The sequence below is a fragment of the Nerophis ophidion genome, linkage group LG17, assembly GCF_033978795.1.
Source record: "Nerophis ophidion isolate RoL-2023_Sa linkage group LG17, RoL_Noph_v1.0, whole genome shotgun sequence".
Taxonomy (NCBI): Eukaryota; Metazoa; Chordata; class Actinopteri; order Syngnathiformes; family Syngnathidae; genus Nerophis; species Nerophis ophidion.
Window position 1 is genome coordinate 51,523,367 of NC_084627.1, and position 22,500 is coordinate 51,545,866.

General features: G+C 40.7%; 1 protein-coding gene across 1 annotated transcript in view; it reads left to right on the forward strand.

Moving 5' to 3' along the window:
- LOC133536558 (WD repeat-containing protein 7-like) overlaps nucleotides 1-22,500 on the forward strand; it is a 134,042-nt gene that overhangs the window by 97,900 nt on the left and 13,642 nt on the right. The window contains exons 17-20 of the mRNA XM_061877186.1: nucleotides 8,095-8,281; nucleotides 20,198-20,315; nucleotides 21,389-21,538; nucleotides 21,710-21,792. Of these exons, the coding sequence (XP_061733170.1) occupies nucleotides 8,095-8,281; nucleotides 20,198-20,315; nucleotides 21,389-21,538; nucleotides 21,710-21,792 (538 nt within the window). The remainder of the gene's footprint in view (nucleotides 1-8,094; nucleotides 8,282-20,197; nucleotides 20,316-21,388; nucleotides 21,539-21,709; nucleotides 21,793-22,500) is intronic.

Sequence of the window (22,500 nt, forward strand, 5' to 3'; positions counted from 1 at the left end):
CACAAAAATCTAGCTGTCAACACTGAATATTGCATTGTTGCATTTCTTTTCACACTTTATGAACTTAAATTCATATTTTGTTGAAGTATTATTCAAATATAAAGGATTTTTGAATTGTTGCTGTTTTTAGAATATTTAAAAAAAAAAAATCTCACGTACCCCTTGGCATACCTTCAAGTACCCCCAGGGGCAAGCGTATCCCCATTTGAGAACCACTGCCCTACAGAATGTGATCCTATGCTTCAACTCACAACTTTCTATAGCAGGGGTAGGGAACCTATGGCTCTAGAGCCAGATGTGGCTCTTTTGATGACTGCATCTGGCTCTCTGATAAATCTGAGCTGACATTGCTTAACACGATAAATAATGAATAATTCCACTTGTAATCACAGTGTTAAAAAAAACGTTCAAAATATAAAATATTGTCATGCATTTTTATGTTCAAGAAGTTGGTAAGAAGTCATTTATTTATTATTGGTTAGTGTGGGTCTTGCCCTCCTGGGGGTTCTTCAGACCACCAAGCACCGACATGAGAGCCAGTTTCAGGGTTACAATATTGTTTTATTTTTCAATAAGTCTCTCAGTTGCTTTCCAGCAATTGTCTTTTTCTCTTTTGTTCTCGCTCGCGCTCTGGTTTCTAGCCCCAAGCCCGTCTCTCCTCCTAGCTGCTGCTTATAACATAGCGACAGGTGATTAGATAAAAAGAGCCAGGTGGGCCCTCTACGCACCTGTCGCTGAATTCAAGGCCGGTCCTGGCACATCCCAGTTCGCTGCAGGCCCGCAGGCCACGCCCCCTCCACAGTTAGCTTCAGAATAACAATGTTATTACAAAGAATAAGAGACCTCTCTAAAAATGTTGGTCTTTCTCAAAAATGCACGCGTTTTGTTGTGTTCAGTGTTAAAAAAAATATGATATGGCTCTTACGGAAATACATTTTAAAATATTTGGCTTCTTGGCTCTCTCAGCCAAAAAGGTTCCCGACCCCTGTTCTATAGCCTTATTTTGCAGCTATACTAATAAATTTTTTTTAAAAAGCACAATGATTGTGTCACCATTGTACAGGATGCGTATTGTGGGATACTCGACTTTGTAGGTTGAAAAGCGGGAAAACGCAGGAGTTTGTTAGGTACAATGCAATGATAATATAGACTGTATACTAAAACCAAGGAAAGCGTTTGGCGAATATTCCCATGAAAAACCGAATCAGACAAAAAGTGGGGCGGACAAAAGCTTTGCCACTACATTAAAAATTAAGGTGTATTTCCTAATAAGTCTGATATTCACATACAATTCAGTCCATTAAAACAGAATGGCTTTGATTTGTAAATGGTAAATACAATAATTAAGTCAAACCTCCGAAGCTTAGGTCTATTCTTTATAAAATCTTGAGTTTTATGTCAAGTCTACTGTGCTGGTGGTGGTTGTCACCTTGTGACTGACCTGGGCCGGGTCCAGTTGACCCAGCCCACCAAGTCAGCACAGGGTTAGTATTACAGAATGAATAAATGAAGACGGTGGTGGAGCAAATGAGCATCGACTAAGGCCATGTGTGTCCATGTGAGTTATAGAGTCACTGGCAGTACAACAGTGTAGCGAGTGAAGCGCTACTCAAAATAAATTCATTGTATTAGATTTGTGCAAACGCCGATTCCATATGAGTTGGGAAATTGTGTTAGATGTAAATATAAAAAGAATACAATGACTTGCAAATCCTTTTCAGCCCATATTCAGTTGAATATGCTACAAAGACAAGATATTTTGTATTATTATTTTTTGCAAATAATAACTAACTTAGAATTTCATGGCTGCAACACGTGCCAAAGTAGTTGGGAAAGGGCATGTTCACCACTGTGTTACATCACCTTTTCTTTTAACACTCAATAAATGTTTGGGAACTGAGGAAACTAATTGTTGAAGCTTTGAAAGTGGAATTCTTTCCCATTCTTGTTTTATGTAGAGCTTCAGTCCTTCAACAGTCCGGGGTCTCCGCTGTCGTATTTTACGCTTCATAATGCGCCACACATTTTCCATGGGAGACAGTTCTGGACTGCAGGCGGGCCAGGAAAGTACCCGCACTCATATTTTACCAGCCACGCTGTTGTAACACGTGCTGAATGTGGCTTGGCATTGTCTTGCTGAAATAAGCAGGGGCGTCCATGAAAAAGACGGCGCTTAGATGGCGGCATATGTTGTTCCAAAACCTGTATGTACCTTTCAGCATCAATGGTGCCTTCACAGATGTGTAAGTTACCCATGCCTTGGGCACTAATGCACCCCCATACCATCACACATGCTGGCTTTTACACTTTGCGTCGATAAGTCTGGATGGTTCGCTCCCCCTTTGATGACACGATGTGGAATATTTCCAAAAACAATTTGAAATGTGGACTCGTCAGACCACAGAACACCTTTCCACTTTGCATCAGTCAATCTTAGATGATCTCGGGCCCAGAGAAGCTGGCGGCCTTTCTGGATGTTGTTGATAAATGGCTTTGGTTTTGCATAGTAGAGCTTTAACTTGCACTTACAGATGCAGCGACAAACTGTATTTAGTGACAGTGGTTTTCTGAAGTGTTCCTGAGCCCATGTGGTGATATCCTTTAGAGATTGATGTCGGTTTTTGATACGGTGCCGTCTGAGGGATGGAAGGTCACGGTCATTCAATGTTGGTTTCCGGCCATGCCGCTTACGTGGAGTGATTTCTCCAGATTCTCTGAACCTTTTGATGATATTATGGAGCGTAGATGTTGAAATCCCTAAATTTCTTGCAATTGCACTTTGAGAAAGGTTGTTCTTAAACTGTTTGACTATTTGCTCACACAGTTGTGGACAAAGGGGTGTACCTCGCCCCATCCTTTCTTGTGAAAGACTGAGCATTTTTTGGGAAGCTGTTTTTATAGCCAATCATGGCACCCACCTGTTCCCAATTCGCCTGCACACCTGTGGGATGTTCCAAATAAGTGTTTGATGAGCATTCCTCAACTTTATCAGTATTTATTGCCACCTTTCCCAACTTCTTTGTCACGTGTTGCTGGCATCAAATTTAAAGTTAACGATTATTTGCAGAAAAAAAAAATGTTTATGAGTTTGAACATCAAATATGTTGTCTTTGTAGCATATTCAACTGAATATGGCTTGAAAAGGATTTGCAAATCATTGTATTCTGTTTATATTTACATCTATCACAATTTCCCAACTCATACGGAAACGGGGTTTGTATTAACTTTTTCCACGTATTATTATTGCGCCGCTGTCTTCTTCATTCTTTCCCACTCTCTGCATCCTGGCTGATTGAGCTTTCATTCCTTAACTAAGTCTCTAACATTGATTTACTTTCACTCAAGTTAAAGCAGACAAAGAGAGGGCGGCGGGTGGAAGGAAGAAAGACAGTAGAAAGCCCGCTAATGGTGGTGTAGGCAGTTGAACCGCCACGGTAAATTACAATATTCCAATTTGTTAGGATTCCACGCTCTTCCTTTCCTCCCTGGTTCCTCCCCGAGTCTGTTTCCTCCCACCAAAACTCGGGCTCTAATTACCCTCTCGGCGTTAATGTGACATGTTTACAACTCCAACTCACACTCCATTATGGCCGACTGATGCTTTGTCAATAGATATTGGTTCATTTGAATCTAGAGCCCTACTTTAAATAAAGATGTCCGTGGTGAGAAATGGACCTCAATGTGGACTCCTCTCTACACTTCCTTCTTTACTGCTACAGCTGCAACTGGATCTATATCCTGGCTTGTTTATACTCACCTTAGACCAAAACATGATAAAACGTGGCTCTCAGTTGAAAATTCCCCACTTTCTGATCCAAACAAGCGCCCAGCCCTCATCAATCACATTATGACCTCGGACTGTTCTTCTGTCTCACTCTGAGAAAAGCATGTGCATAAATATTCACATCAGGGATTTGACTTGGACCAGTGATCTATTGCCCTCTGACCTCCGTACTGCAGTCCTCACACAGTCACCCGTTTAGTTTATATACTGCTTATCAGTTTATGTGAAACTAATCGCTCTCTGGAGCTCAGATCGATTTTCCTGCCAGAATAAGAACAATTAAGTTAGCGAATGAATGTGCATATTTTATACACAAACTACAATAACATTCGGACTTCCTTGTGTTGTTAAAATGAATCATTACATCGTGCGTTCCCTGACAATATGTCAAAATGGTCACGGCGGGGTTTTTGCATTTTACTGCGAGGTTTGTTCCCCCGGGATGCAAACGGTCTATTCCGTACAAGGCGTGCAGGTAGGAACATGGCTTAATCTTAAATTACACTCAATGAGGTACAAAACACTGCAAAAACTGACATCTAAGTGGATGAAATATGTCAAATAAGGCTGATATTTGCTTATTTTCTGCCTGATAAGATCATTCTTCTCACTCAGCAGATTTTAAGTTAGTGTTTTTATGTTTTAAGTGTTTTGGTCCTAAATGATCTCAGTAAGATATTGTTGCTGAGATGTGATGACCTATATTGAGTAAAACATGCTTGAAACTATAATATCAAGTGTTGCAAAGCTGTGTCATCAACACAAGTAGAAAACTACTTTTTTAAATTAATAATTTCCTATTTCAAGCATGTTAAAAAAAAATCATGACTTTGACACAATTGTGTCTCTTAAAACAGACTACAGCCAAATGGAGCTGCATTAAACAATGGAACAAGGTTTTCAAAAAAAAAATCAACTCAAGTTATGGAAACAAATGTTATTATTGAAGTCACAAAGTGCATTATTTTTTTAAACATGCCTCAAAACAGCAGCTTGGAATTTGGGACTTGCTCTCCCTGAAGGAGCATGAGGAGGTTGAGAGGGCGGGGGTTAGCGGAGGGTGTATATTGTAGCGTCCCGGAAGAGTTAGTGCTGCAAGGGTTTCTGGGTATTTGTTCTGTTGTGTAAGAGTTGGACAAAATTGGAATATTGGATATTGGCAAAAATGCCATTATCGGACATCTCTAGTTTAGATCAAGTTAAAGATTTGGCAAAGTTTTATCTCCCTTATTGAAATATTTAGATGAAGGTATGAGCTGGTACAGGGATGTTAGACTTGTTGTCATTGAGGGCCACATGACAGTTATGGCTGCCATCCGAGGGCCGCTTGTAAAAGTGAATCATTTATGAATTTGCATTTGGATTTCATTTTTTAATTATATAAATAGTTTTAAGTACATTGTCAATTTTAAAGTAAAAACTTTACATTTACAACATTTTACTGTAAAATATAGTGTTTGTTTGTTTTTTACAACATTTTACGGTGAATGGAAAACAACAGTACCATTGTTTTTTTCGGGGGAGGGGTTACGGAAAATGCTGGCAGCTTAGTTGCTCGAATTTTGGGGTTAAATATAGTTTTTACAACATTAAATTGTTAAAGGAAAACCAGTACAAGTTATTTTTGTGTGGAGTTTGCAACCGATTCCGATATCAAGTGATACCAATATGTAGAGTGGTGGAATGAACACATTATTATGCCTAATTTAGTTGTGATGCCCGCTGGATGCATTAAACAAAGTAACAAGGTTTTACAATAATAAATCAACTCAAGTTATAAGAAAACAATGCCAACATGGCACTGCCATATTTATTATTGAAGTCACAAAGTGCATTATTTTTTTTTACATGCCTCAAAACAGCAGCTTGGAATTTGGGACATGCTCTCCCTGAGAGAGCCTGAGGAGGTTGAGGTTGGCAGGGTTTGGGGGGGTACGGAAAGCGGGGGTGTATATTGTAGCGTCTTGGAAGAGTTAGTGCTGCAAGGGATATTGGGTATTTGTTCTGTTATGTTTATGTTGTGTTACGGTGCGGATGTTCTCCCGAAACGTGTGTCATTTGTGTTTGGTGTGGGTTCACAGTGTGGCACATATTTGTAACAGTGTTAAAGTTGTTTATACGGCCACCCTCAGTGTGACCTGTATGGCTGTTGACCAAGTATGCAATGCATTCACTTGTGTGTGTGACAAGCCGTAGATATTATGGGATTGGGCCAGCACACTAAATCAGTCCCTTTAAGGTTTATTGCCGCTCTCTACTTCTCTCACACACAGCAAGTCATAAATTGTACTTTTTGAAACAGATACCGATAATTTCCAATATTACAATTTAAAGCATTTATCGGACGATAACATGGGCAGTCCGATATTATCGGACATCTCTACTCTATATGTTCATGTACTTTCTCCATAAAACCAAGTTACGGTGTCTAATCTGGCTGGTTCTGTCACTCCGTGATGTCTTGGTTCAGATTGACAGACTGACACCTGGACGGTGGACTTTGGGACCAGGGTTTATGTTCTGTGTGTGTTGGGGGGAGGGAGGCCTTATTGCGAGTTGGGAGATATTTAATGGTCAGTCTGTCCCCACAGAGGCTGTCTCAAATGTCATGTCAGCTATGAACTGACCTCCATCTCACTCGCCAGCTTCATCCTGAGTGTGTGTGCGCATGTTGAGCAAAGTTTGACTACTTTCACCTCACACCTAAATTAAATCCTAAGGAATTTGACATGTTTTAATGATGATGTCTTCCCGCAGTCTCAGGTATACAGTTGCATTCATATTTTACATTAGAGATGTCCGATAGTATCGGACTGCCAATATCATCAGCCAATAAATGCTATAAAATGTAATATCGGACATAATCGGTATTGGTTTCAAAAAGTAAATTTGATGACTTTTTAAAACGCCGCTGTACGGAGCGATACACGGACGTAGGGAGAAGTACAGAGCGCCAATAAACCTTAAAGGCACTGGCCCAATCATATAATATCGACGGCTTTTCACACACACAAGTGAATGCAAGCATACTTGGTCAACAGGCATACAGGTCACACTGAGGGTGGCCGCATAAACACTGTTACAAATGTGTGAACCCACACCAAACAAGAATGACAAACACATTTCGGGAGAACATCCGCACCATAACACAACAGGACAAATACCCAGAATCCCTTGCAGCACTGACTCTTCCGGGACACTACAATATACACCCCCTGCTATCACCTCAACCTCCTCAGGCTCTCTCAGGGAGAGCATGTCCCAAATTCCAAGCTGCTGTTTTGAGGCATGTTAAAAAAAATAATGCACTTTGTGACTTCAATAATAAATATGGCAGTGCCATGTTGGCATTTTTTTCCATAACTTGAGTTGATTTATTTTGTAAAACCTTGTTACATTGTTTAATGCATCCAGCGGGGCATCACAACTAAATTAGGCATAATAATGTGTTCATTCCACCACTCTATATATCGATATCAGTTGGTATCGGAATCGGTAATTAAGAGTTTTTTAACATGCCTCAAAACAGCAGCTTGGAATTTGGGACATGTGGAGGTTGAGGTGGTAGCGGAGGCTGTATAAGGGGTTCCGGGTATTTGTTCTGTTGTGTTACGGTGTGGATGTTCTCCCGAAATGTGTTTGTCGTTCTTGTTTGGTGTGGGTTCACAGTGTGGCACATATTTGTAACAGTGTTAAGGTTGTTTATACGGCCACCTTCAGTGTGACCTGTATGGCTGTTGACCAAGTATGCTTGCATTGTCTTGTGTGCGTGACAAGCCGTAGATATTATGTGATTGGGCCGGCACGCTAATATTGTTGTCTGGGTGGAAATCGGGAGAAATTCGGAAGAATGGTTCCCCCTGGGAGATTTTCGGAAGGGGACATTTGGGAGTACCCCGGGAAAATGGGGATGGTTGGCAAGTATGACTGGGAGACACAACTGCTCTGTACTTCTCTCTACGTCCGTGTACCACACCATACAGCCGCGTTTTAAAAACTCATAAATTGTACTTTGTGAAACCAATACCGATTATTTCCGATATTACATTTTAAAGCATTTATCGGCCGATAATGTCGGCAGTCCGATATTATCGGACATCTCTAATCTAAACCTATTCAGTTTCCATTACAGATTGTGGTTGATGGCATCTCACAGTTTCTCCTTGGCAGGGTAAAAGAATTATTTTGAAAGCATTCCTTGGGTCTACTAAATATTAAGTACTAATGCAAGCTTTGTTTTCTGTGGTATTAAAGCCTTTCATTTTGACTTATGATGCAATTGAAATTGTTTCTATGTTTTGCCATCCCAGGCAAGGCTCTGACCTTCCTGTTGCTGCAGCCGCCGAGCCCAAAGCTGCCGCCCCACAGCACCATCCGCCGCACCGCCATCGATCTGATCGGCCGAGGGTTCACGGTGTGGGAGCCGTACATGGACGTATCGGCCGTGCTCATGGGTCTGTTGGAGCTCTGTGCTGATGCTGAAAAGCAGCTGGCCAAGTGAGTCAGAACACACTTCAAATATGAATTTATTCATTGTATGGCTGCGAATCTTTGGGTGTCCCACGATTCGATTCAATATCGATTCTTGGGGTCGCAATTCAATTATATATCGATTTTTTTCGATTCAATGCGATTCTCGATTTAAAAATGATATTTTTCCGATTCAAAACGACTGTATTCATTCAATACATAGATTTCAGCAGGATCTAACCCCGTCTGCTGACATGCTAGCAGAGTAGTAGATTTTGTGAATTTGTTTTAACTATTAAACAAACCAAAAATAAGACTTATTTTATCTTTGTGAAAACATTGGACACAGTGTGTTGTCCAGCTTATGAGATGCCATGCAAGTGTAAGCCACTGTGACACTATTGTTCTTTTTATTTTTATAAATGTCTAATGATAATGTCAATGAGGGATTTTTAATCACTGCTATGCTGAAATGATAACTAATATTGATACTGTTGTTGATCATATTCATTTTTATTTCACTACTTTTGGTTTGTTCTGTGTGGTGTTTGTGTCTCCTCTCAATTGCTCTGTTTATTGCAGTTCTGAGTGTTGCTGGCTCAGGTTCGGTTTTGGAATTGGATTGCATTGTTATGGTATTGCTGTGTGTTGTTTTGTTGGATTGATTGGAAAGAAATAAAAAAAAATTTATAAAAAAAAACAAACTATTTTTAAAAAATGAGAATCGATTGTCAATCGCACAACATGAGAATCGCAATTCAAATTCGAATCGATTTTTTCCCACACCCCTAATTGTAGGGCTAGGCTGGGGGTCGGCAAACCGCATGCAGCTCTTTAGCGCCGCCCTAGTTGATCCCTGGAGCTTTTTCCAAAAGGTATGACAAAATGGAAAAAGATAAAGGGAAAAAATACAAAAAATATATTTTTTGCTTTAATATAGTTTCTGTAGGAGGACAAACATGACACAAACCTCCCTAATTGTTATAAAGCACATTATTCACATTAAACATGCTTCACTGATTCAAGTATTTGGCAAGCGCCGTTTTGTCCTACTACATTTGGCGGTCCTTGAACTCACCGTGGTTTGTTTACATGTATAACTTTCTCCGACTTTCTAGGACGTGTTTTATGCCACTTCTTTTTCTGTCCACCAAACTTTTAACGTTGTGCAGGAATGCACAAAGGTGAGTTTTGTTGATGTTATTGACTTGTGTGGAGTGCTAATCAGACATATTTGCTCACTGCAAGCTAATCGATGCTAACATGCTATTTAGGCTAGCTATATGTACATATTGCATCATTACGCCTCATTTGTAGCTATATTTGAGATCATTTAGTTTCCTTTAAGTCCTCTTAATTCAATTTATATCTCATGACACACTATCTGCATGTAATATGGCTTTCGATTTATTGCGGCTCCGGACGGGTTTGTTTTTGTATTTTTGGACCAATATCATTCATTCAACATTTTTTTAGGCTATGCGGTGTCTTTTGATACGGCAGTGCCATGTCGGCATTTTTTTCCATAACTTGAGTTGATTTATTTTGGAAAACCTTGTTACATTGTTTAATGCATCTAGCGGGACATCACAACAAAATGAGACATAATAATGTGTTCATTCCACGACTGCATATATTGGTATCGGTTGATATCGGAATCGGTAATTAAGAGTTGGACAGTATCTGAATATCAGCAAAAAAGCCATTATCGGACATCTCTAGCTAAAACTATTCATGGCAACTGAATGATAATACTTTTCACTGCACAATATCAAACACATATAGTTTTATAACTCGTTTTTAAAATGTATTAACAAATAATAAATCCAAGTATTCATACTACTGCAGCATTGCTGTCTATGATAATGTAACACTTTCACCCTTCAAGCGATTTTATAATATTCGAGGGGCTTTTATTTGGAGCTGATGTGTTTTGGAAGTGTTACAGGTGTTGCTAAAACTGCGTGACCTTCATCTTTTATTTTTTTTTAAGAGACGAGCTCAGTAGGTAAATCAGAAAGCTGCAGGCCAGCAAACCTCCATTGAAATGTATAAAATGTGTGCCAGTCTTTTCCACACTGGGGGCTTTTTTCCATTCTGTGCCTATTGAAAAAAGGATTAACACACACACACACGTGCACGCACACACGCACGTACACACACACACACACACACACACACACACAGAGCTCTGTAAGGAGTGTATTGACGACTAGTGTGTAACAGGGACAAAGAGCCACACAGAGGTTCAGCTGCACAGAAATACAAGCTTTCAGGCTGTTGTACATTCAACTCTCCCTTATGTCTTTTCTGCTCAAAGTACAGGAATAGTGAACATAATTAAACATAATTAAAGGAGGCCCTGTGTGACACGTGTTGTAAGAATGTTGTGAGCGACTACCAGAGGTGGGTAGTAACGTGCTACATTTACTCCGTTACAACTACTTGAGTAACTTTTGGGATAAATTGTGCTTCTAAGAGTAGTTTTAATGCAACATACTTTTACTTTTACTTGAGTATATTTATAGAGAAGAAACGTTACTTTTACTCGGCTCCATTTATCTACATTCAGCTCGCTACTCGCTACTGACTTTTATCGATCTGTTAATGCTTGCTTTGTTTATTTTGTTCGTCAGACAGACCTTCAAAGTAGGCTCTATCACATGCCTGCGTTTCACCAATCAAATGCAATCACTGGTAACCTTTGACTCCGTTTCACCAATCAAATGCAGTCACTGGTGACGTTTGACTCTGTTTCACCAATCAAATGCAGTCACTGGTGACCTTTGACTCCGTTTCACCAATCAAATGCAGTCACTGGTGACCTCTGACTCCGTTTCACCAATCAAATGCAGTCATTGGTGACCTCTGACTCCGTTTCACCAATCAAACAGAGCCAGGCGGTCACATGATTAACTGCACATTGTTTTTTTTTTTATAAACCTTTATTTTTGAATGTCAACATTTACAAACAGTTGAAAATAATAATCAAAGTAAGTACAAAAACAGTATAAAAAACGTACAAAACAGCGCCAGGGGGTTGTAAATTCAAAGTAACTAAAATAGGATGCAAAAAAAATATATGTATAAAATAAACAAAGTGCAATCTCAGTAAATAACTTAAATTTGGAACATAGCATCATCGTTTTCACAGCTTTTTGCTTGTTAGAGGTAGTGTTTTAATGTAGAGTTCTAAATCTTTTTTAAAGGCACAAAAAACAGGTCGGGTATTGAGAAACTTACACTTATGAATATAAAACTTAGCCAATAGTATAATGAGCTTGCAAAGGTCAAATTCATTTTCAATACAGTGTAAGTCCAAATATATAGTATTTAATATATATTATTGTTTTAGTTGCTTAAGAGATACTTTTGGCTGTGAATTTGTTCATTGCTATTTTTATGTTTTTGTGCATTACTTGTTGCCGTCATCTTTAAACAAACAGGTTACTCATCAGTTACTCAGTACTTGAGTAGTTTTTTCACAACATACTTTTTACTTTTACTCAAGTTGATATTTGTGTGACTACTCCTTACTTTTACTTGAGTAATTTTGGGACTTTAGCCGACTTTTCCAACTTTTATCCCCCCTCCCCGTGGGACTCGACTGGGTGTGTTAAGGACATTCTGGGCATCCTGGAACTTGTGGGACTGGAACCTGGGTAGGTATTTTGAACATTTTAGGGGACTTTTTCCAACTTTTCTTACTTTTCTCCCCCACTTCCCGTGGGACTTTGCTGGGTGCGTTTTGGACATTTTTTAAATCCTGGGACTTGTTCGTCTGCGGCGGGACTTTTGGGACTGGAACCCGGGGAGGTGTTTTGGACAAAATTGGGACTTTTGACCATTTTGGCCGCCTCTTCCCTGCCTTCCTGTGCACCATTGCTGAGTGTGTTTTGGACATTTGGACACAAATAGTTTCAAGCATGTTTTACTCAATATAGGTCATCACATCTCAGCAACAAGCTGTAATATCTTACTGAGATCATTTAGGACTAAAACCCTTAAAACAAGTAAAACACTAACATAACATTTGCTTAGTAAGTAGAATATCAGCCTTATTTGACATATGTCATCTTACTTAGATTCCAGTTTTTGCAGTGCAGTTAGCTATCATGTAACTCATTAAGTTTACCAGTCAGTAAGTCAGACACTTAACCTGTCAAGCCAGTATCGGTGTTGATTTCTGCCACCAATGACTCACACACAATGCGACTAATGTTATTGTCCGCTGCGTCACACACAACAATCAATACGGGGGGGGGGGGTCATTATTGACTGGATAATGTCAGCCTAATAGTGGCCGTGAAAGCAGGCTGCTTGTCACTTTAAAGTCGAGTAAAGGGTTATTTTTCTATTTGTACTTTTCACCCCGGTACAGTTTGCGTTGATTATTTGGACCTAATTACAGACATGAAATTTGATTTAAAAAAATGGAGCTTCCAGGCAAATATTGGAGGCGGTGTAAATACTGGCGCTGATTGTGTGCAAAGTGTGCAAAGCATTCACTAGATGACTCCTTCCACTGATTGCGTCAAGGAGGAGTGATCATGCTCAGTGGTCCCCTGTTGGGACATTTAATAGTCGCACATACCACCTAGTGTTGTCCCCATGCCAATTTGGTACTGGTGCCTAAAATTATTCCCGTAATTTTCAAAATAAAGGGGACCACAAAAAATTGCAATTTTGGCTTTATTTAAATAAAAAAATCTCAAGGTACATTAAACATTTGTTTCTTATTGCAATTTTGTGCATAAATAAAAGTGAACATACAAGAAAACTTGTCTTTTAGTAGTGAGTAAGCAAACAAAGGCTCCCAATTTAGCTGCAGTGATATATTGTCATTTTCCATTCTTTTATTCTGTCAACATTGTTAAGGACAAGTGGTAGAAAATGAATTATTAATCTACTCGTTCATTTACTGTTAATATCTGCTTACTTTCTCTTTCTTCTTTCTATCTATCTTAATGGTAAATGACACAATATGTTACTGCATATGTCAGCAGCTAAATTAGGAGGCTTTTTTTGCTTACTTAATACTAAAAGACAAGTTGTCTTGTACAAACCCTGTTTCCATATGAGTTGGGAAATTGTGTAAATATAAATGAATACAATGATTTGCAAATCATTTTCAACCCATATTCAATTGAATGCACTACAAAGACAACATATTTGATGTTCAAACTCATAAACTTAGTTTTTTTTGCAAATAATTAACTTAGAATTTCATGGCTGCAACATGTGCCAAAGTAGTTGGGAAAGGGCATGTTCACCACTGTGTTACATCACCTTTTCTTTTAACAACACTCAATAAACGTTTGGGAACTGAGGAAACTAATTGTTGAAGCTTTGAAAGTGGAATTCTTTCCCATTCTTGTTTTATGTAGAGCTTCAGTCCTTCAACAGTCCGGGGTCTCCGTTGTCGTATTTTACACTTCATAATGTGCCACACATTTTCCATGGGAGACAGGTCTGGACTGCAGGCGGGCCAGGAAAGTACCCGCACTCATTTTACGAAGCCACGCTGTTGTAACACGTGCTGAATGTGGCTTGGCATTGTCTTGCTGAAATAAGCAGGGGCGTCCATGAAAAAGACGGCGCTTAGATATCAGCATATGTTGTTCCAAAACCTGTATGTACCTTTCAGCATTAATGGTGCCTTCACAGATGTGTAAGTTACCCATGCCTTGGGCACTAATGCACCCCCATACCATCACACATGTGTAAGTTACCCATGCCTTGGGCACTAATACACCCCCATACCATCACACATGTGTAAGTTACCCATGTCTTGGGCACTAATACACCCCCATACCATCACACATGTGTAAGTTACCCATGCCTTGGGCACTAATACACCCCCATACCATCACACATGCTGGCTTTTACACTTTGCGTCGATAACAGTCTGGATGGTTCGCTTCCCCTTTGGTCTGGATGACACGATGTGGAATATTTCCAAAAACAATTTGAAATGTGGACTCGTATGACCACAAATAAACTTGTCCACTTTGCATCAGTCCATCTTAGATGATCTCGGGCCGGCGGTGTTTCTGGATGTTGTTGATAAATGGCTTTCGCTTTGCATAGTAGAGCTTTAACTTGCACTTAAAGATGTAGCGACGAACTGTATTTAGTGACAGTGGTTTTCTGAAGTGTTCCTGAGCCCATGTGGTGATATCCTTTAGAGATAGGATGCCGGTGTTTGATACAGTGCCGTCTGAGGGATGGAAGGTCACGGTCATTCAATGTTGGTTTCCGGCCATGCCGCTTACGTGGAGTGATTTCTCCAGATTCTCTGAACCTTTTGATGATATTATGGAGCGTAGATGTTGAAATCCCTAAATTTCTTGCAATTGCACTTTGAGAAAGGTTGTTCTTAAACTGTTTGACTATTTGCTCACGCAGTTGTGGACAAAGGGGTGTACCTCGCCCCATCCTTTCTTGTGAAAGACTGAGCATTTTTTGGGAAGCTGTTTTTATACCCAATCATGGCACCCACCTGTTCCCAATTAGCCTGCACACCTGTGGGATGTTCCAAATAAGTGTTTGATGAGCATTCCTCAACTTTATCAGTATTTATTGACACCTTTCCCAACTTCTTTGTCACGTGTTGCTGGCATCAAATTTAAAGTTAACGATTATTTGCAGAAAAAAAAAATGTTTATGAGTTTGAACATCAAATATGTTGTCTTTGTAGCATATTCAACTGAATATGGCTTGAAAAGGATTTGCAAATCATTGTATTCTGTTTATATTTACATCTAACACAATTTCCCAACTCATATGGAAACGGGGCTTGTAAAATCCACTTAGAAAATAAGCAAACATCTCCCTTTTTTGAGATATTTAATCTTACTTAGATTTCAGTTTTTGCAGTGCACGTGTCGAAATGTAGATGGGTGCCTGTGTGTGTGTGTGTGTGTGTGTGTGTGTGTGTGTGTGTGTGTGTGTGTGTGTGTGTGTGTGTGTGTGTGTGTGTGTGTGTGTGTGTGTGTGTGTGTGCGTGCGTGCGTGCGTGCGTGCGTGCGTGCGTGCGTGCGTGCGTGCGTGTGTGAGAGATATTGAGTGAGTGATCTCTCGTGACTTTAATGATAATCCAGATCATTTCATTACATGTACTTAATGTTGGTCATTAACCTCATTGCTTCTCAGCACAATTAGCTCCCTTCACTCCTGCTTTATATCAACATCGGGACTGTTTTCAATTACAGCCGCCGCCATAAATGAAATTAAACATTTCAGCGTTGCTGATTTATGGGTAATATATTACCCGTATTAATAAGAGGATGCGTGGCTGCCGTCTTTAATGGCAGGAGAGATGAATCACCGCCCGGGCTGTCTTCTGTCCGCCCATCACGCCCTCTTCTTTCTCTCCTCCCAACTCATTTGTTAACAGGGTGGCCTCGCTCGCCCCCCCCTCACTCTCCTCACACACACTTAGCGAAAGGGTGGGGCCAGCTGTTGGGGTGTGTTGTGTGTGTCTGATTCCTGTTGCATTGTGGGAGTCCATTATGCTGTTGTCTGGTGAATGGCTCCCATTGACTTAGCCTTGACATTATAAGCTGCCCACTAATCTCCTCACTTCATTTATTTGTAAGTCTCTCTCTTGCTCCCTCACACCTTTTCTTACTCACCCGTTCGCTCTTTCTCTGGTTTGCTCTTAAGACCACACACACACTTTTATGATGCATGTCACCAAAGACTTCAATGTTTATGAACTGGCTTCTAAGATCAGTACACAGTTTGTGGTGTATTGTGCAGAGTTGGGAGTCCAATTCTATTGCAATACTCCCGAGAGCAGGGGTCGGCAACCATCCATCCATCCATCCATCCATCTTCTTCCACTTATCTGAGGCCGGGTCACGGGGGCAGCAGCCTAAGCAGGGAAGCCCAGACTTCTTTCTCCCCAGTCAATTCGTCCAACTCTTCCCGGGGGATCCCGGGTCGTGCCCAGGCCAGCCGGGAGACATAATCTTCCCAGCGTGTCCTGGGTCTTCCCCGTGACCTCTTACCGGTCAAACGTGCCTTAAACACCTCACAAGGGAGGCATTCAGGTGGCATCCTGACCAGATGCCCGAACCACCTCATCTAGCTCCTCTCCATGTGAAGGAGCAGCGGCTTTACTTTGATCTCCTCCCAGATGCCAGAGCTTCTCATCCTATCTCTAAGGGAGAGACCCGCCACCCGGTCCAGGAAACTCATTTGGGCCGCTTGTACCCGTGATCTTGTCCTTTCGGTCATAACCCAAAGCTCATGACCATAGGTGAGGATGGGAACTTAGATCGACCGGTAAATTGAGAGCTTTGCCTTCCGGCTCAGCTCTTTCTTCACCACAACGGATCGATACAGCGTCCGCATTACTGAAGACGCCGCACCGATCCGCCTGTCCATCTCACCATCCACTCTTCCCCCACTCGTGAACAAGACTCCGAGGTACTTGACCTCCTCCACTTGGGGCAGGGTCTCCTCCCCAACCCGCAGATTGCACTCCACCCTTTTCCGGGCGAGAACCATGGACTCGGACTTGGAGGCGCTGATTCTCATTCCGGTCGCTTCACACTCGGCTGCGAACCGATCCAGTGAGAGCTGAAGATCCCGGTCAGATGAAGCCATCAGGACCACATCATCTGCAAAAAGCAGAGACCTAATCCTGCAGCCACAAAACCAGATCCCCTCAACGCCTTGACTGAGCCTAGAAATTCTGTCCATAAAAGTTCTGAACAGAATGGGTGACAAAGGCAGCCTTGGCGAAGTCCAACCCTCACTGGAAACGTGTCCGACTTACTACAAGTTCTGACACTGATCATACAGGAAGTGGACCACCACAATAAGACAGTCCCATACCCCATACTCTCTGAGCACTCCCCACAGGACTTCCCGAGGGACACGGTCCAATGCCTTCCCCAAGTCCACAAAGCACATGTAGACTGGTTGGGCAAACTCCCATGCACCCTCAAGAACCCTGCCCAGAGTATAGAGCTGGTCCACAGTTCCACCACCAGGACCAAAACCACACCGTTCCTCCTGAATCCGAGGTTCGACTATCCGGCTACGTCTGATTAGAAAGATCTTATCAGACAGAAAATCAGCAAATATCTCCCTTATTTGAGATATTTGATCTTACTTAGATTTCAGTGTCTGCAGTGCAGTTCTGCATGTGCTTCCTTAAATCACATCATAATGTTGTTTTATTTTAGCGGGTCGTCCAATTTCAGACTGATGCATCTTGACAAAACAGCCCTGTGTAAAATGTTCCAAATACAAATAAACACAAAATTGTTTATTTTATCAACATCCGAGCAAGTGGAAAGGCATTACATTGCAAAAAGTGAAATCTAAGTAAGATGAAATATGTCAAATAAGGCTGATTTTTGCTTATTTTATGTCTGATAAAATCATTCTTCTCACTAAGCAGATTTTAAGTTAGTCTTTTACTTGTTATAAGGCAGGGGTCGGGATCCTTTTTAGCTGAGAGAGCCAAAAAGCCAAATATTTTAAAATATGTTTCCGTGAGAGCCATATAATATTTTTTTTAACACTGAACACAACTAAACATGTACATTTTTAAGTAAGACCAACATTTATAGAGTATAATAGGTCTTTTATTCTTTGTATTAACATTGTTATTCTGAAGCTAACTGCGGAGGGGGTGTGGCCTGCGGGCCTGCAGCGACAGGTGCGTATACGGCCCACCTGGGCCTTTTTATCTAATCACCTGTCGCTCTGTTATAAGCAGCAGTCAGGAGGAGAGACAGGGTTGGGGCTGGAAATACTATTGCTGGAAAGCAACTGAGAGAATTATTGAAAAATAAAACAATATTGTAACCCTGAAACAGGCTCTCATGTCGGTGCTTGGGGGTCTGAAGAACCCCCAGGAGGGCAAGACCCACACTAACCAATAATAAATAAATAACTTCTTACCATTAACGCAACTTCTTGAACAGTTGCGGTAGAAAACGGATGGATGGATTAAAAATGCATGAGAATGTTTTATATTTTGAACATTATTTTTAACACTGTGATGACAAGTGGAATTATTCATTACTTATCATGTTAAGCAACGTCAGCTCAGATTTATCAGAGAGCCAGATGCAGTCATCAAAAGAGCCTCATCTGGCTTTAGAGCCATAGGTTCCCTACCCCTGTTTTAAGTGTTTTGGTCCTAAATGATGTCAGTAAGATATTACAGCTTGTTGCTGAGATGTGATGAGCTGTATTGAGTAAAACATGCTTGAAACTAGAACATCAAATGTTGCAAAGCTGTGTCATCAACACTCACAAATATAAAACTACTTTTTCAAAGTAAAAATGTTTTATTTCCAGCATGAAATTAAAAAAATCCTGACTTTGACACAATTGTGTCTCATAATTAAAACAGATGACGGCCAAATGGACTTTGCTGTTTTATTTCAATGAAACAATAGAAAGTAGGTACTCATATAGTAGTACAGTTGGCACAGTAGAGTAAACTGACAGTTAATATTTAAACATTTAACATGTGACATTTCTAACTATTTATAGTGTGTGTATATATATATATATATATATATATATATATATATATATATATATATATATATGACTGAAAGAGCAGGCACTTGGCGCGATGATGTCATGTTATTGATTGGAAAATGCATTTCTAGACGATATGATTTACCTGAGCGGCGAGGAGACCCCGAGAGTAACAAGCGTTTGCCTTCTTGTCTGTCATTAAGAACTAGTTTTTAGTATAAGTTTGCTGGTTTCAAGAAATGTAATGCTGAGGGCTTATCATTATGTCAAGATAATGACACTAGCATTTACTTATTTTAAGAATATTTTTCAACATATTGAGCAAAAACATCTTATATTTGTTTTCAATCAAGAAAAGTGCACTTGGTATTAGTGAGAGTATACTTATTTTAAGGTATTTTTGGGTTCTTTGAGGTTAGTTAATTTGACTTGTTTTGGAAAGTCTCGACAAGCCAAATTTTGTTGTGGTATTGGCAGATCATTTTGCTTAGTTCAAGTAAATTATCCCTCATGTTTGTGTTTTTTTTCTTGTTCTTGAACACTGACTTCTTGCAATGTGACGTCATTTAACAAAAGTATTCAATGTAACATTTTACAAGTCAGAAAAGATCATTATTAAAAAAAAAACAGAAGCATTTATATTTCTTAAAATTTCTTAAATGGGTTGTACTTGTATAGCGCTTTTCTACCTTCAAGGTACTCAAAGCGCTTTGACACTACTTCCACATTTACCCATTCACACACACATTCACACACTGATGGAGGGAGCTGCCATGCAAGGCGCCAACCAGCACCCATCAGGAGCAAGGGTCTCACCTTAAAACTCATTTGTATACTCTAGCCTTTAAATAGACCTCCTTTTTAGACCAGTTGATCTGCCGCTTCTTTTCTTTTTCTCCTCTGTCCCCCCCTCCCTTGTGGAGTGGGTCCGGTCCGATGACCATGGATGAAGTACTGGCTGTCCAGAGTCGGGACCCAGGATGGACCGCTCGCCTGTGTATCGGTTGGGGACATCTCTACGCTGCTGATCCGCCTCCGCTTGGGATGGTTACCTGTGGACGGGACTCTCGCTGCTGTCTTGGATCCCCTTGAACTGAACTCTCGCGGCTGTGTTGGAGCCACTATGGATTGAACTTTCACAGTATCATGTTAGACCCGCTCGACATCCATTGCTTTCGGTCCCCTAGAGGGGGGGTTGGGGGGGTTGCCCACATATGAGGTCCTCTCCAAGGTTCTCATATTCATCATTGTCACAGGTGTCCCACTGGGTGTGAGTTTTCCTTGCCCTTATGTGGGTTCTTCCGAGGATGTCGTAGTCGTAATGGTTTGTGCAGTCCTTTGAGACATTTGTGATTTAGGGCTATATAAATAAACATTGATTGATTGATTTTACAATTTGAGTTGATGTCCCTGTCTTTGTATGTTTAGTATCACCATGGGTTTGCCACTCAACCCGCCAGCAGACTCTGCTCGCTCCGCCCGACATGCCCTCTCTCTTATTGCAACCGCCCGGCCCCCTGCCTTCATCACCACCATTGCAAGAGAGGTGAGCCTGAAACACAATAAAATGCCTGAAATATTTGACCACCATTTACATGATGAGAATCAGGTGTCTGAATCAGTTGGCCTGGCCACAGGTGTAGACAACTAAGCACTTAGGCATGGAGACTGGTTCTACAAACATGTGAAGGAATGTGCCGGACAGTCGGTCAGTGGAACTGTCATAGGATGCCACCTGTGCGACAAAAAACAGTCGTGAAATGTTCCTACTCATAAATATTCCAAAGTCAACTGTCTGCTTTATTATAAGAAAATGTAAGAGTTTGGGAACAACAGCAACTCAGCCACAAAGTTGTATGCCACGTAAACTGATGCTGAAGGGCATAGTGCAAAGACTTTCCGCACAGTCAGTTGCTACAGAGCTCCAAACTTCATGTGACCTTCCAATTAGCCCACGTACAGTACGCAGAGAGCTTCATGCTTTCCATGGCCGAGCTGCTGCATCTAAGCCATACATCACCGAGTCCAATGCAAAGCACATCGCCAATGGACTCTAGAGCAGAGGAGACGCCTTCTCTGGAGTGATGAATCACGCTTTTCCATCCGGCAAATCTGATGGACGATTGCCAGGAGAACAGTACATTGGGTGGAGGAGGAATTATGGTGCTTGGCCCCTTAGTTTTAGTGAAAGGGACTTTGAATGCTCCAGGATACCAAAACATTTTGGACAATTCCACAAACTGTTTGGAACGGGCTCCTTCCACTTCCAGCATGACTGTGCACCAGTGCACAAAGCAAGGTCCATGAAGACGTGGATGGCAGAGTCTAGTGTGGATGCACTTGACTGGCCTGCACAGAGTCCTGACCTGAACCAGATAGAACACCTTTGGGATGAATTAGAACAGAGACTGCAAAAGGTGGACTGATGTCATATTGAACTCTATGGGTTAGGAATGTGATGGCACTTCAAGTTCATATGTGAGTCAAGGCAGGTGGCCAGATACTTTTTGCAGTGTAGTGTATTACAAATCATATTTTGCCTTGACTATCACGTTTTTTTTGTTTGTTTTTTCACATTCAGTCGGTTTTTCATGTTTTGTTTTGTGTCTTTTGTCGCAGGTTCATCGTTTCAATGCCGCTCAGGCGAATTCTCAGTCACAGCAGAACGTTCACACCACCACTCTGGCTCGGGCCAAGACTGAAATATTGAGAGTGATTGACATCCTGGTGGAGAAGATGCCTGGAGATGTTGTGGACTTGCTTGTTGAGGTGCACATGTTCAATCACCCCTGGGAAGTTGTTAAGAATGTACAATCCTTTAGCTAGAGATCAACATCTCTGGTAGATGGTCCATTAAATCTACTGTAGTATAGAATTATAGTAAAGCTGGTCACCACAGCAGTGCTACCTCCTTACCCTCTGCATTGTTTTGGTCATCAGGTGATGGACATCATCATGTACTGCATCGAAGGTTCTCTGGTGAAGAAGAAAGGACTTCAAGAGTGTTTCCCTGCCATCTGCAAGTATGTTGGTTTGTGCATCACAATTGACAAACTTAAAATTCTAATTGAAGAAACAATGTGTTGCAAATGCTAAATGCCTTTAAAAAATGCAAGCCCTGGGTGTGTCTTATGTTGTTTGTTACAATGTTTATTGTAAGGTGGAGGAGGAACACAACACAATCATGCATCTGGAATGTTTAATTATTAAAGCAAACTGCAGGCTGTGGACTGTAATATAATGTAATTAGGGTTTTAATAACAGGATGTCTAACCTTCTCATAAACACTTCATCTGCTGATGCCTTAAGGCAGGGGTGTCCAAACTTTATCCACTGAGGGCCGCACACTGAAAAATCAAAACAAGTGGAGGCCATTTTGATATTCTTTATTTTAAAAAACAATACAATATATGTATAAAAAAATATACATTTCGACCTCCACTCAGGCTTGATCTCAGGGATCCCACAGGGTTTTTGTCAAAAAAAATATTAAAAATGTGTCATTATTCAGTTTTATTTTGTTTTATTATTCAAGTTTTAAATCTCCAGATCAACATTAAGTCTATCTGTCAATATAATGATTTTAAAGATTTAAGTTGTATGCTCTTTTTGTCACAAAAAAAAAACAGTTTTTTATGGAAAAAAATCAATATTTTTTTTAAGTGGAATATTTGAGATTATATAATAATTGGAGCATTAAAAAGGTCAATAACTCATAACACCATTGATTT